A 14,202-nucleotide genomic window follows, 5' to 3' on the forward strand; every position below is an offset into this window, starting at 1 on the left:
GCAGCTTATACCTTCCCCCACCACCCGAAGGAAGACTGTGCCTTATGGGGGAGTTACGATGACAAAGTGGTTAGCACTACTGCCTGAGCGCCAGAGACCTGGGTTCAAATCCGGTCTCGGGTGACTGTCTGTGTGGAGTTTGCAAGTTCTGCCCGTTTCTGCGTGGGTTTCCTCTGGGTGCTCCGGTTTCCTCCCACAGTCCAAGATGTGCAGGTTAGGTGGATTGGACATGCTAAATTTCCCCTTCGTATCCTATGGCTAGGTGGGGTTACAAGGATGGTGTGGCGATTGGGCCTATGTGGGGTGCTCTCTCAGAGGGGCAGTGTAGACATAATGGTCCTCCCTCTGCGTTGTAGGGATTGTAAGTAAGTAAATAACCAGAATGGATTTCTCCTAAGGCATTTGCGGCAAGCTGGAAAATCTCCCAACATCGTGCTATCTGTGCAGAACAAGGCCAGCAGCGCGGGTTCAATTCCCGTACCAGCTGAGAATTCTGAATTCTCCCTCTGTACCCGAACAAGCGCCAGAATGTGGCGACTAGGGGCTTTTCACAGTAACTTCATTGCAGTGTTAATGTAAGCGTACTTGTGACAATAAAGATTATTTATTTATTTATCTGGCTTGTGAGCAAAAATCCGGACCTATGTTTTCAAGTCCCTTGGGTGGGGCTTGAGTCAACGACCTTCTAACTCAGAGGTGATTACTACTGAGCCAACACTGACATTAGTGATATCATGGGATTTTAGGACTAGTAGTGGATACGCTGTTATCTTTGAACATCCTACTGTCCGGGCAAATAAGTAAGACTTTGTGCTGAGGTGGCTCCTAGGTGTCATGGTAGACTTGGTATTTGAAAATTGTAATTTTAGTTGCTTTCAGCAGTACCCTATGCACACTTGGCCCCAAGCTTTAGCTCTGTTAATTTGCACTGATAGTATCTGGACTTTGATAAGTGGAATGTGAGAGAGATTACTCATTCCATATTGGGTAAATTGAATTATCAATTAGAGACTTTTAAGCATGGTGATGGAGCTTTGAATGTGCCAGACATCCCACTGAATAAAATTTCTAAATCTGTAAACTCAAGAGGACTTGATTGCAGCAGTTATCACCACAAGGTGGTACCGCTGCCTCAAATTTGCAGCTCGAGTGTCAATTCAACTGGCTTGTGGCAAGGTAACAGCAAAACTATGTAAAAAAGACTTGTTCATTTAAAGTGCAGTTCCCTTGATTGTGCTGAGACATTAATTTGAGCCTATCTTCATGGAAAAAAACAGCTAAATGCTCTTTATTTTAACAGAATTTAGCATTTGGAGGATTGGAAAATCCCTGGGAGTCTTTTCAAGACACTGACCATTGAATCCAATGAACCCATTAAGGGAAATAATTTGAACAAAGCAGACCAATTTGTGAAACAATTGTAGCTACATGAAGTACAAACTAACGGAGCAATTATAATGATGAGATATTTAGAATTAAATTTATGGGGCACGTTGAGCATAGCTGTGCTGTTGGAGGGCTCACTAAAGTAGGTTTATAGTGATTTTCACTCTTTTTTTTTTGTTTTGAGGTGGAGAGAAAACTCCCATTCTCAAGGGTCATTTATATCTCACCATGGCCTGCCTGTTCATTCATCTCTTCTGCAATTTTTTCCTGGGTCTTTGCAAGTCCCAAAAATATGTGGCATTGATTAATCACATAACCATGTCTGCACCTTTTTAAAAGGTGCAGACATTCCTTCAAAATGATTGAGTCTGATTAGCAACCCAGAAAATATTTTTCACCAATTAAAATAGTGATAGGCATTTAACTTCCGAGATATTCCTTGATTTTTCACAGGATTGCCTCTGAATATGAATTACATAAGTACGGTTGTCACTTACAAGTCACTTTTTCCCTCCAGACGTGATTATTCCAACACATTATTCCATGTTGACCTGCCACCTTGAATCCTCCTCAAATCTGAGTTCATCCCAAACTGCTGCTTGTATCTTAACTCGCACCAGGTCCCATTCATCTATCTCCTCTTTGTCTCCTGGCATATATTGGCTCCTGCCTTGCTTTTCAAAATTCTCCTCCTAGTTTTCAAAACCCTCCATAACCTCACCCCTTCCTATCTCTGTTACTTCCTCCAGCTCTGCACTCCTCCGAGATCTCTGCACTCCTCCAGTGCTGGCATCTTGCACGTCGCCAATTTTCAGCATTTCACCATTGGTAGTGATGCCTTCAGTTGCCTAATGATATGCTCTGCAATTCCCTCTAACAACCTCTTTACCTTTCTTTCTTTATCTAAGTACTCCTTAAAACCAACCACCTTGACCTAGCTTTTGGTCACCTTCCCTAATATCTCCTAATTTGACTCGGTGTCTCATTTTGTTTGGCGCCGCTTGTATGAAATGCCTTGATATGTTTTAATATATTAATGCAACACGTTGTTATGATCGAACCCTCTTCTCGCCAGCAATGGGATGCTTTACTTCATCAGATTGACATGACTTGGATAATGGAATACAGAGTAAAATTCAAAATTTGCTGATTTTGCCCAAACTTGGAGAGGGGGCAGACAGTGAGGGTGATACTAATGGACTGGCAGGACATGAACTAACAGAATGGTTAGACAAATGGCAGATGGAATTGAATACAGGGATGTCTGAGGTGACACACTGTGGCAAAAGGACGATGAAGAGGCAAATTATACTTAATGGTGCAGTCCTAAAGAGTGTGCAGGGACAGAGAAGCTGGGGAGGTGTATGTGCATAGATTATTGAAGATGGCAGAACATATTTAGAGAGAACTAGAGCAAAGCATATGTGAAAGCATAGGCTTCATAATAGAGTTATTGAGTACAAAAGCAAGTAAGTTATCCTAAACCTTTATAAAGTTCTCTTAGGCCACAATTAGAGTATCGTGTCCAGTTTTAGTAATTACACTTAAGGAAGGATATGCAGGTCTTTAAGGGGGTGCAGAGTAGAATTACCAGAATTATTCCAGGGATTGGGGGGGGGTGGGCACAGTAGCACAGTGGTTATCACAGTTGCTTCACAGCTCCAGTGTCCCAGGTTTGATTCCTGGCTTGGGTCACTGTCTGTGCAGAGTCTGCACATTCTCCCCGTGTCTGCGTGAGTTTCCTCCGGGTGCTCTGGTTTCCTCCCACAGTCCAAAGATGTGCAGGTTAGGCGGATTGGCCATGTTAAATTGCCCTTGGTGTCCAAAAAGTTTAGGTGGGGTTACTGGGTTACAGGGATAAGGTGGAGGTGTGGGCGAAGGTAGGGTGGTCTTTCCAAGGGCCCGGGCAGATTCAATGGGCCGAATAGCCTCCTTCTGCCCTGTAAATTCTGTGATCTACGATGGAAGATTTTAGCTACAAAGTTAGGTTGGAGGTGGAGTTGTTCTTGGAGCAAATGAGACTTGGGGGAGATTCCCGTACCAGCCTCCCCGAACAGGCGCCGGAATGTGGCGACTAGGCTTTTCACAGTAACTTCATTGAAGCCTACTTGTGACAATAAGCAATTTTCATTCTTCCATTTCATTTAATAGAGATGTACAAGATTATGACAGGCTATGGTAAACGAAAAATTGTTTTCCCATTAGCTGATGGTACAAGGATAGATTTAAGGTTTTGGGCAAGGGATGAAGAATCTTTTTTTTTTAACAGAACAACTGGTAACAACCTGAAACTCTCACCACAAGGGTAATGGAAGTGGAGACGATGAATGATTTCGAAAAGAATTTGAATAGGCTCTTGAGGGAATAAACTTCCAAGAGCTATGGGAATAGAATGTGGGAATTGAACTGACTGGATTGCTTTACAGAGAGCCGTCATGGACTCGGCGGGCCAAATGACTCCCTTCTGTGACTGAATGACCCTGTCTCCATGACCTTGAGGAGGACTCAACCTTTCCCTGGAACACCTGGCGAATGTGGTTATTTGACTGAGTATCCATTGCTTTGGAATGGAACACTTGGCTCTTTTACCAGCAAATTCTTCGAAACAGAATGGGTGCATATGCTGGTCTACTTTTTAATATCTATTTCAGTTTTTCTAACTAGCCATCCTTGTAACCCTTCTTAGTAAGACTGAAAAATAGTGACATCTGATAGGATTGTGTTTTAAATTGGTGAGGATTAGGAAATGGATTCAGGCTGTCCAATTTCACTCAAAGATCCAACTAAACTTCCTTTACAAAAAGTGCTCATGAATAAAGATAAAGAATCCAGAGAGATCAGGACCTTTAGGAATATTCCTTCTTTAGACTGGGTAAAAAATGGTTATTTATTCATAGTCCAACCATGGAGCCATTTTCACTGGTCAGTGAGTTGGTAACTCGAAAGCATAAATTTAAGGGTGTCAAATAAAGAATGAAGGCATAAATCAGGAAAGGTTTTTTGATGCAGAAAGTTGATAGGATATTGAACAGTGGTGTTAGCAGAATCCTTAATAGATTTTAAAATGGAATTGGATAAACACCTGAAAAATTTGAATGAGTGCTATTCTGCTTCTATTTGTTGTTTCTCCAGATACTGAAAATAAATGTTTTTCATTTAAATTGATTCAGTTTTATAGTACTTATGATCTCCTGGATATAGGTACCTTGTGGGTTCAGTGTTTTTCAGGACCAGTGTCAGGGTCACATCTTTGCAATGGTAAATTCGCCGTGTCAGTACTTAAAATTTTTGTGCAATTTTTGTACAGCACAGAAGGTGGCCATTTGAAAGAGCTCTCCAAATGATCAAAATCCACCACTCTTGCCCCATAGCTCTGCACATTTTTCCCTTTTTCAAGTATTTACCCAATTCCCTTTTTTAAAAAAGTTATTATTGAATGTGCTTCCAGCGCCCTCTCGGGCAGTACATTCCACGCGCGTGCACACACGCACAAAGGACACCACCCCCCCCCCCCCCCCCCCCCCCCCCCCCCCCCCCCCCCCCCCCCCCCCCCCCTCCCAGGTTCTTTTGGCAATTGACTTAAATCTGTATTCTTCTGATTATGATCCTCCTGCGAATGGAAACCGTTTCTCACTATGTACTCTATCAGAATCCCATATTATGAGGCGGCACATGGCACAGGTGGGACTACGGCGCTGAGGACCTGGGTTTGGATCCCGGCCCTGGGTCACTGTCCGTGTGGAGTTTGCACATTCTCCCCGTGTCTGCGTTGGTTTCAACCCCACAACCCAAAGCTGTGCAGGGTAGGTGGATTGGCCACGCTAAATTGCCCCTTAATTGGGGAAAAAAAATTAATTGGTTACTCTTTTAAAAAAAAAAAAAAAAATTTTTACATTTTAAATCCCATATTATTTGGGAAAGATGTTTATTACAGATTTTCCATTTATAACAAATTACCAACCCAAAAGACGAATGTTACGCAATACAATATAGCCAAAACCCAACCAGCCATGTAAGTCCCATCCAAAAAATGAAAGTTTAAAAAAAACCTTCTCCCCCTTAAATAACACCCCCCCCCCCCCCCCCCCCCCCCCCCGCCAAACAACTGATGGTGACAAATTCCTTAAAGAAGGTGATGAATGGCTGCCACCTCATGTAGGACCTCTCGACCGACTCCCTGATGGTGTACTTGACCTTCTCCATATAGAAAATCCACAAGGTCACCCAACAATGCCGAGGCACTGGGCAGAATAGAGGACCTCCACCCCAGTTGAACTCTCCTCCGGGCTAATAACGAGGCAAAGGCGAAGACATCTGCATTCTTCCCCCTCTGCAGCCTCGGCGCCTCCGACACCCCAAAATTGACAAGCAGACAAAGCTCCAGATCGACATTAAAAATCGCTGACATGGTACTAAAGGTGGAGACCCAAAATCTTAGCAGCTTGGGACGACCGAACATATGGATGTGATTAGTAGGCCCCCTAGAACACCGTTCGCACTTATCTTTTATCCCCAGAAAGAAACCATTCATCGTAGCCTTAGGTAGGTGAGCCCTATATTAAACTAGAGCAGGCTGAGCCGTGCACAGGAAGACGAGGATTTACCCTGTGAAGGGATTTACTCCTCACTTTCTCATCCAAAATGGGTCCCAGCTCTCCCTCGCACTACACCTTCACCCCATTCACTGGGGTCAACTCCACTGCCATGATCTGCCCATCGATACCCGAAATATTTCCCCTACCAGATTCTGCTAAAGATAGAATCCTCCTCAGCAGGGATGAAGGTGGTGCATTGAAAATGACGGAAAGGCCTTTCGTACAAAATTACAAATCTGTAGGTATATGAACAAATCCGTTCCAGCGAGTTAAAATTCTGTTGCCAGCTCCTCCTGGCTTGCAAACCGCCATTCCACAAATAAGTCCCCAAGTCTCTCAAGACCCCTCTTCCCCCCACGATCTAAACATTGAGTCTAAGCTCGACGGCACAAATAGATGGTATTCACAGATAGGGACCAACAATGACATGGATCTAAGCCCCAAATGATGCCTAAAGTGCTTCCATATCCTTGTAGAGAACACAACCACTGGCTTTGAAGAATATCTCACCGGAGAAAACGAGAGTGGGGCCATCAGCAGCGAACCTAGACTAGAGCCCCTGCACAAACTCTCCTCCATCCGCTCCCAAATGGCACTCGGACCACTAAACTACGCCAAAATCTTCTCAATCTTGGCCATCCAATAATATAAAAGCAAATTGGGCAAAGCTAGACCCCCTCAACTGCCTATCCCTCTGAAGAAATGCCCTACGAATCCTTGGGGCCGTACCTCTCCATATAAAGGAAGTTATCAGCTTATTGACTCTCACAAAAAGGATTTAGGAAGAAATGTGGGGAAATACTTTTTTAAAAATCTCGGGAGGATATTCATTTTGATAGTCTGGACTCTGCCCGCGAAGGACAGGGGAAGGTTATCCCACTTTGGAAGTCAGGCTTGACCTTGCTCACCAGACTCCCAAGGATCTCAAAAAGGTACCACCAGTCCACCCTATCAAACACCTCCTCGGCATCCAAGGATACAATCACCTCTGGCTCTGGCATGGGAGAGGGGGAAAGAACGATACTCAACAACCGTTGAATATTGGCCAACAACTGCTGACCCTTAACAAAACCTGACTGGTCTTCCAAAATCACCTCCCGGCAACAAAGCTTGTCTGATCTTCCACAGGACTCCAGTTGCAATGCCAGCACCTTGGCCAGTAGTTTGGCGTCTGCTTTTAATAACTATATACGTTGATATAACCCACATTCCGAGGTCCTTGTCCTCCGTCAGCACAAAGAGATAGAAGCCTGCGAGAGCATCACGGGCAATGAACCTGGGGGAAGGAATCATTGAACATGTCCACCATCGATGGAATGAGTTGGCCTGCAAACCTCGTATAAAACTTGATAGGGAATCCATCTGGACTGGGAGCTTCACCTGTTTGCATCAATCCCATACCTTTTAGAATCTTCTCGGGGCTTAACGGGGCCTCCAACTCATTCCGTCTCTCCTTTTCCACCATTGGAAAGGACAACCCATCTAAGAATGTCGACGTGCCCGATCTCCCCTCCGAGTGCTCTGACCTGTAAAGACTCTTATAAATTGCCTCAAAAGCCGCTTTAACATTAACCAAGGTGGAAACCAAGCTGCTACCCAAATCCATAAACGGAATGATCTCCCAGGAAGCCGCCTGAGCTGGTGGGCTAAAAGACGCTGGCCTTTTCCCCATATTTGCAAAATACCCCCCCTTGATGGCCGCAGCTGACTCACCGTCTTTCCCGTAGATAGCAGATCAGACTGTGTCTGCAGCTTTTTCCTGCTCGCCAGCAGCTCCAGGGTAGGATCACATGAGTACCGGTGGTCTACCTCAAGGATCGCCACCACCAGCCATTGCCGCTCTGTCCTTGCAGTCCTATCTATAGGTGCCTTATAGGAGATTATCTCCCCTCTAATAACTGCCTCAAGGGCTTCCCGCAGCATGTAGGGTGAGACAGACTCATTCTTGTTGAACCCAACATGTTCCTCAGTGGCAGGAGACGTGTGCCCACAGCACCCTTTGTCCTCTAACAATGCTACGTCCAACCTCCACGGTGGAGGTTGCACGGAGCCCGACTCCAGAACGAGGTCCACAAAATGTGGAACACATTCCTCAATGGCAGGAGACGTGCCCACCGAACCCTTTGTCCTCTAACAATGCTACATCCAACCTCCACGGTGGGTGATGCGCAGAGGCCGACTCCGTTAGAGGACTCCAGAACCAGGTCCACAAAATGTGGAGCATGACCCAAAATAACTATAGCCGAGTTTTCCACCTTCCTTACACAAGAGTCACCAGACCCCTAAATGACCCTCTTATTGACTGACCTCATTAACACTACACACTCTATGCTTCATACGATGCCAATGCTTATGTAGTTACATTGTATATCTTGTGTTGCCCTATTATGTATTTTCTTGAATTTTGTTTAATTCCCTTTTCTTCCCATGTACTGAATGATCTGTTGAGCTGCTTGCAGAAAAATACTTTTCACTGTACCCCGGTACACGTGACAATAAACAAATCCAATCCAAGAAAGGAGAGATCCACCCTATCAAACGCAGGAAAAAGTCTATCCTAGAATACACCTTATGGACATGAAGAAAAAATGGAAAATTTGGGAGTAAAAACCGCCAGGGTCCTGACACATCTCATCTGCTCCATAAAAGCTAACAGTGCCTTAGCCTCCCCCAATTGAGGCAATGATTTAGGCCTAGATCGATCCGACTAAGGATCAAGTACACAGTTTAAATCCCCTCCAAAAACAAGTCCATAGGGGCAGCATGGCAGCGCAGTGGTTAGCACTGCTGCCTCACGGTGCCGAGGACCCGGGGTCAATCCTTGCCTCGGGTCACTGTCACAATAGTACCTTGGCAAGTAACTGTATTTTTTTCCTTTTTTCTTTTTTAAAAAAAATATTTAGAGTACCCAATTCATTTTTTCCAATTAAGGGGTAATTTAGCGTGTTTAATCCACCTACCTTGCACATCTTTGGGTTGTGGGGGCGCAACCCACACAAACACAGGGAGAATGTGCAAACTCCACACACAGAGTGACCCTGAGCCGGAATCGAACCTGGGACCTCGGCGCCATGAGACTGCAGTGCTACCACTGCGCCACCGTGCTGCCCTCTTGGCAAGTAACTTAACATCCATATTTAAGAGTTAGATAGGTCAATACGACCCATATACTGTTGGATCTTTATCTTTCTTGAGAATCAAGGAGATAGAGACCTGTGTGAGGGTAGAGGGTACTGAACCCTGGGGATAAGGAATTAAACATATCCAGAATGGGGTAGCACGGTGGCTCAGTGGTTAGCACTGCTGCCTCACAGCGCTGAGGACCCGGGTTAAAATCCAGGCCCCAGGTCACCATCCATTTGGAGTTTGCACATTTCCCCCCCCCCTTGTCTGTGTGGGTCTCACCCCCACAATCCAAAGATACGCAGGTATAGGTGGAATGGCCACATCATATTGCCCCTTAATTGGAAATTCCTTTAAAAACATATGTCCAGAATTAAAGATACCAACTGCTCTCTGAACTTCTTGTAAAATTCACTGAGGAAGCCATCCGGGCCAGGGGATTTACCAGTCTGCGTCAACCCAATGCATTTTATATTTCCTCTGGGCCCAACAGGAATTCCAACTCATTGCTCCTCTCCACCTCCACCACTGAGATGGACAAGCTGTCCAAAATGTCAGCCATGACTGATACCAGAGCCGGAGGCTCCGATCTATAGAGACCCCGATAGAATGATTCAAAAACCGCATTAACCTGAGATGGGGCCAAAACCAGGTTGCCACTTAAGTTGCGTACTGTATGATCTCCTGGGAAGCCAGTGAGCTAAAAGACGACTGGCCTTCTTCCCGTATTCATGAAATATGCCCCTCAAGCGTCGCAGATGGCCCACCACTCTGTTGACAATAGCTCAAACTGTGTTTGCAGCTTTTTCCTACTTGCCAACAACTCCGAGGTAGGGCCAAGTGAGTACTGGTGGTCCACCTCAAGAATAGAGTCCACCAACCTCTGCTGTTCCACCCTCGCTATCTTTACCATGTGCGCTTTATAGGAGATAATCTCCCCCCTGAGGACCATCTTAAGGGCTTCCCTGTGAAAGATGAGAGTGACTCACTTATAGATGCGGGCAGGTTGTTTCCACTGGCGGGTGAAAGCAGAACTAGGGGGCATAGCCTCAAAATAAGGGGAAGTAGATCTAGTACTGAGTTTAGGAGGAACTTCTTCACCCAAAGGGTTGTGAATCTATGGAATTCCTTGCCCAGTGAAGCAGTTGAGGTTCCTTCATTAATTGTTTTTAAGATAAAGATAGATAGTTCTTTGAAGATTAAGGGTTATGGTGTTCGGGCCGGAAAGTGGAGCTGAGTCCACAAAACATCAGCCACGATCTCATTGAATGGCGGAGCAGGCTCGAGGGGCCAGATGGTCTACTCCTCCTCCTAGTCATTATGTTCTTATATTAAATTTTATATAGTCCCAATGGCAGTTGACATACAATCCCTACAGTGCAGAAGGAGACCATTCGGCCCATCAACCCTACACTGGCCCTCTGAAAAGAGCACCCGACCTAGGCCCACTCCCCCGCCCTAACCTGTAACCCCACCTAACCTGCATATCTTTGGACACGAAGGAGTAATTTAACATGTCCAATTCACCTAACCTGCACATTTTAGGACTGGGAGAAAACCCGAGCACCCAGAGGAAACCCACCCAAACATGGGGAGAACGTGCAAACTCTACACATCCAAGGCAGGAATTGAACCTGGGTCCCTGGCACTGTGATGCAGTAGTGCTAACCACTGTGCCGTCCCGAACTTGAGATCACAAAATTTCTTGTCTGCTAATAATGTTGTGTGCAATCTTTTAGGTAGATGCTGGGAGGGACCTGACTAGTGCAAAATCAGCAAGGTGCGGGGCATGGTCCAGAATCACAATCGCTGAGTAACCAGCTGCCACAACAGAAGGGAGGAGAAACCTATATGCCACAAAAACATTGTTCCGCTAGTATTGCCTGATTTGGGGGCGGGGAGCGAGGTCAGCAGATTATTAATAACATTTGTATCGTCCCAGTTTGGGTCACAGATATTAACTAGAACCACCGAAGTGCCCACCAAGCCACAGAAAATAACATGTCTGTCATTGAGGTTGGGCCAAGACCTTGGAGGCAGAAAACTGAACCCTTTTATCAATTAAAATTGCCGCACCTGCTGGTCCTACCATCAAAGACTAAATGAGAGACCTGTCCTGCAAACCCCTTCTGCAGCCTTGTCTGGTCTCTGACCCACAAATGGGTCTCTTCCAAAAACACCACATCGGAATCTAAACTCTTAATGTGAGCAAGTACGCACAATCTTTTTACTGGTCCATTCAACCCCATGACGTTCCAGGTGAGCAAACAAATTGAGGGTCTCCCATCCTCCTTCAATCCAGAGTCAGCCATTTCCACCAAGAGAAATTATCCAAAAGATACGTAAAAGGTACAACAACCAGGCCCACCCAAGACGGCCACCAAACCCAATCACAAGACTAAACAGAAAAATCTGCAAGCAGCGTCAACAAACTACCCCATCCCTCCTTGCCCTCTAATACTACCACACCCAAATATGCATTCAAATAGAGGCACGGTAAATACAAACAATGAAACAAAACAAGAACTCTAAGCTTATTATCAATAAAACTATAATGAGCTGCAGCCATCCCTTCAAAAGCGTTAACATTAACTAACTCTTAGGTTAGCGGGGAGGTTTCCAACTAGAGTTAAGAAAAATGGTTACAAACAACGAAATACTAACACCTCATAAACTATTCCGTTCCGGAACAGGGAGCAAGCTCCCAACAGACAGAACAGAACCCCACATAAAACTAAACCCCAAACCTAAACCCAAACTGTGAAATGTTTAACCCCACATGAACAGAAAAATGTCAAAACTAAACATGGAACCCCAATAATTCAACATGTCCATTCCCAACACCCAAAAAACTCAATCACACTGTACATAACCCCTGTTAACAAAAGAGTCCGTCTCTCTCGGCGCATCAAATAAATAGTCCTTGCCATAAAAGTCTTCCTAAGCCAAGCTGGGTACACCACACCGAACCCGACTCCACTTTTGTACATGGTGGTCTTGGCTTTGTTGAACGCAGCCCTCTTATTCCCCAGCTTCGCTCCCACTTCTTCGTAAAACCTGATGGCATGGCCTTCCCCTTTGAAATCTTGATGCTCCTTCGCCCATCTCAGAACTCTCTTTTTCTCTTTGAAGTTATGGAACTTCGCAATTATCGCATGTGGTGGATCCTCAGGGCGGGGCTTCTGGCGGAGTGTACAATGGGCTCGATCCAATCCGGGGGGCATGAATCCACCCTCCCCCACCATCTTACCGAACATCTCTGCGAAGTACTCTGTGGGTGTCAATAATTTGAATGTTTTGCCTCCCTGGACCGTATTCTCTAGGTCATTCACCTTGGCTTTCAATGATTTATTTGTTTTAGCCACCAAAGACATCTCCGCTTCCAGTGAGGCAATCCGATCACTGTGTCTTGAAAGGGCCACTTCCATATCTTTTACCATGGCTCCATGGAGTTTCACGGTTTCAGTGGTTTTCTCCAGACCACTTGGATGGGGGCCCAGGCCTCCTCCATTGATTTCTGGGGGTCCTCCAAAACCACCCACCAGTGTTTATCAAGTTCCTTTGCCAAGGTACTCGTGAGCATCCCAGTTGATGGTGGAGTGGCCGGAGCTGCAGAGGCTGCCTCCACCATTTTAACTGCCAACAAGCTCTGAGAGGCCTCCAATTCAGTCAATTCTTTCCCCTTACTTTTCTGGGCATTTCAATCATATAGGATCCTTATTCCATTAATTATATGGGTTTTCAAAAGAAAATGCCCCCTGAAACTGAGAGAAAATGGTAAAAGGTGCAGTACTCTAACGGGAGCCACCTCGTGCATGTCTTACCCCTACTTTACACCACCGGAAGTGCATGGTGTTTTTACGTGAGTAAAGATCAGCTAGCTTTGAAGACATCAGCTAGAATATGATGAGAACCACGTGCTTTGTTGTTTTTCATCTGTTTGATTACTTGTTTTATCTCTCCCATTGATGGGGGTTCACCCATGGCACTGGGAGATAAACTTGGGAGTATCAGCTGCCACTGTGGATTTAATGTTGAGTTGTTGAATGTTCTTTCCTGCATTGATGGATGGCATTACCATCCTTAAGAAGTGAGACACCATCATCTGAGCGAAGGGAATTTTACCCATTTGACCTTGATCTATTAATGGCACTGGTGGCTTGTCACAATGGTCAGTATATTATTGGATCTTTTGAAATTTCTCTTCCCACACATGCCTTTTATGCTGGCCTGCGACCTTGGGCTGTTCTGCCAACATTGAAGGCTACTGATGTCAAATTGCTGGCCAAAATTTTGGCCTCCAGTAAGAGGACTGTGTTCCAGAGGTAATAGGGAAAGACCACATTAGGTTTGTTAAAGGCAGGCAGCTAACGGCCAACGTTAGAAGGCTCCTAAATGTGATCATGAAGGCGTTGGCCATCGCATTAAGATGTTCGGGGGTATGGAAAGGAATAGTTCCGGGGAGATAGTGCATAGGGTGTCCTTATATGCCGATGACTTGCTGTTATACGTGTCGGAACCAAGTGTGTCGATAGGAGGAATATTGGAGCTGTTTCGGGTGTTTGGGTCTTTCTCGGGGTACAAACTAAATCTAGACAAGAGTGAGTATTTTGTGGTGTCTCGGGCAGGGGTCGGGGGGGCTGCCCTTTCTTAAGGCAGAGACTCACTTTAGGTACCTGGGGGTGCAGGTTGCTCGGGAGTGGGTGGGGGGGGGGGGGCTCCACAGGTACAACATTCCTAATTTGGTGGGGAGAGTGAAAGCTGATCTGGCACGGTGGGATGGTCTCCCTCTGCCACTGGTGGGTAGGGTACAGGCGGTTAAAATGAACGTGTTGCCGTGATTTATGTTTACTTTCCAATGCCTGCCGATTTTCCTGCCAAATACTTTTTTCAAAGAGATTGAGGGAATGATTACTTCGTTCATATGGGGAGGGAAGGTGGCCAGAGTTAAAAAGTGCTGCTACAGAGGGGAAAGCAGGCAGGGGGTTTGGGTCTCCCGAACCTGATGGACTAATGGGCGGTGAATGTGGAGAAGGTGCCGAGCTGGGTCAGAGGGGTTGATTCCCAATGGGTCAGAATGGAGGAGAGTTTGTGCAGG

The 14,202-nt window shown here is 45.6% G+C and overlaps 1 protein-coding gene across 3 annotated transcripts in view; it reads left to right on the forward strand.

The window, feature by feature from the left end:
- lin52 (lin-52 DREAM MuvB core complex component) overlaps window positions 1-14,202 on the forward strand; it is a 66,949-nt gene that overhangs the window by 11,458 nt on the left and 41,289 nt on the right. Inside the window, exon 5 of one of the 3 annotated variants that reach the window (XM_038774136.1) lies at window positions 3,656-4,547. The exons of the other annotated variants lie outside the window; for them this stretch is intronic. Coding sequence (XP_038630064.1) covers window positions 3,656-3,657 — 2 coding nt within the window. The 3' untranslated portion in view covers window positions 3,658-4,547. Of the gene's footprint in view, window positions 1-3,655; window positions 4,548-14,202 lie in introns of those variants that run through there. 3 annotated transcript variants of the gene reach the window in all.

The sequence above is a fragment of the Scyliorhinus canicula genome, chromosome 2, assembly GCF_902713615.1.
Source record: "Scyliorhinus canicula chromosome 2, sScyCan1.1, whole genome shotgun sequence".
Classification (NCBI taxonomy): domain Eukaryota; kingdom Metazoa; phylum Chordata; class Chondrichthyes; order Carcharhiniformes; family Scyliorhinidae; genus Scyliorhinus; species Scyliorhinus canicula.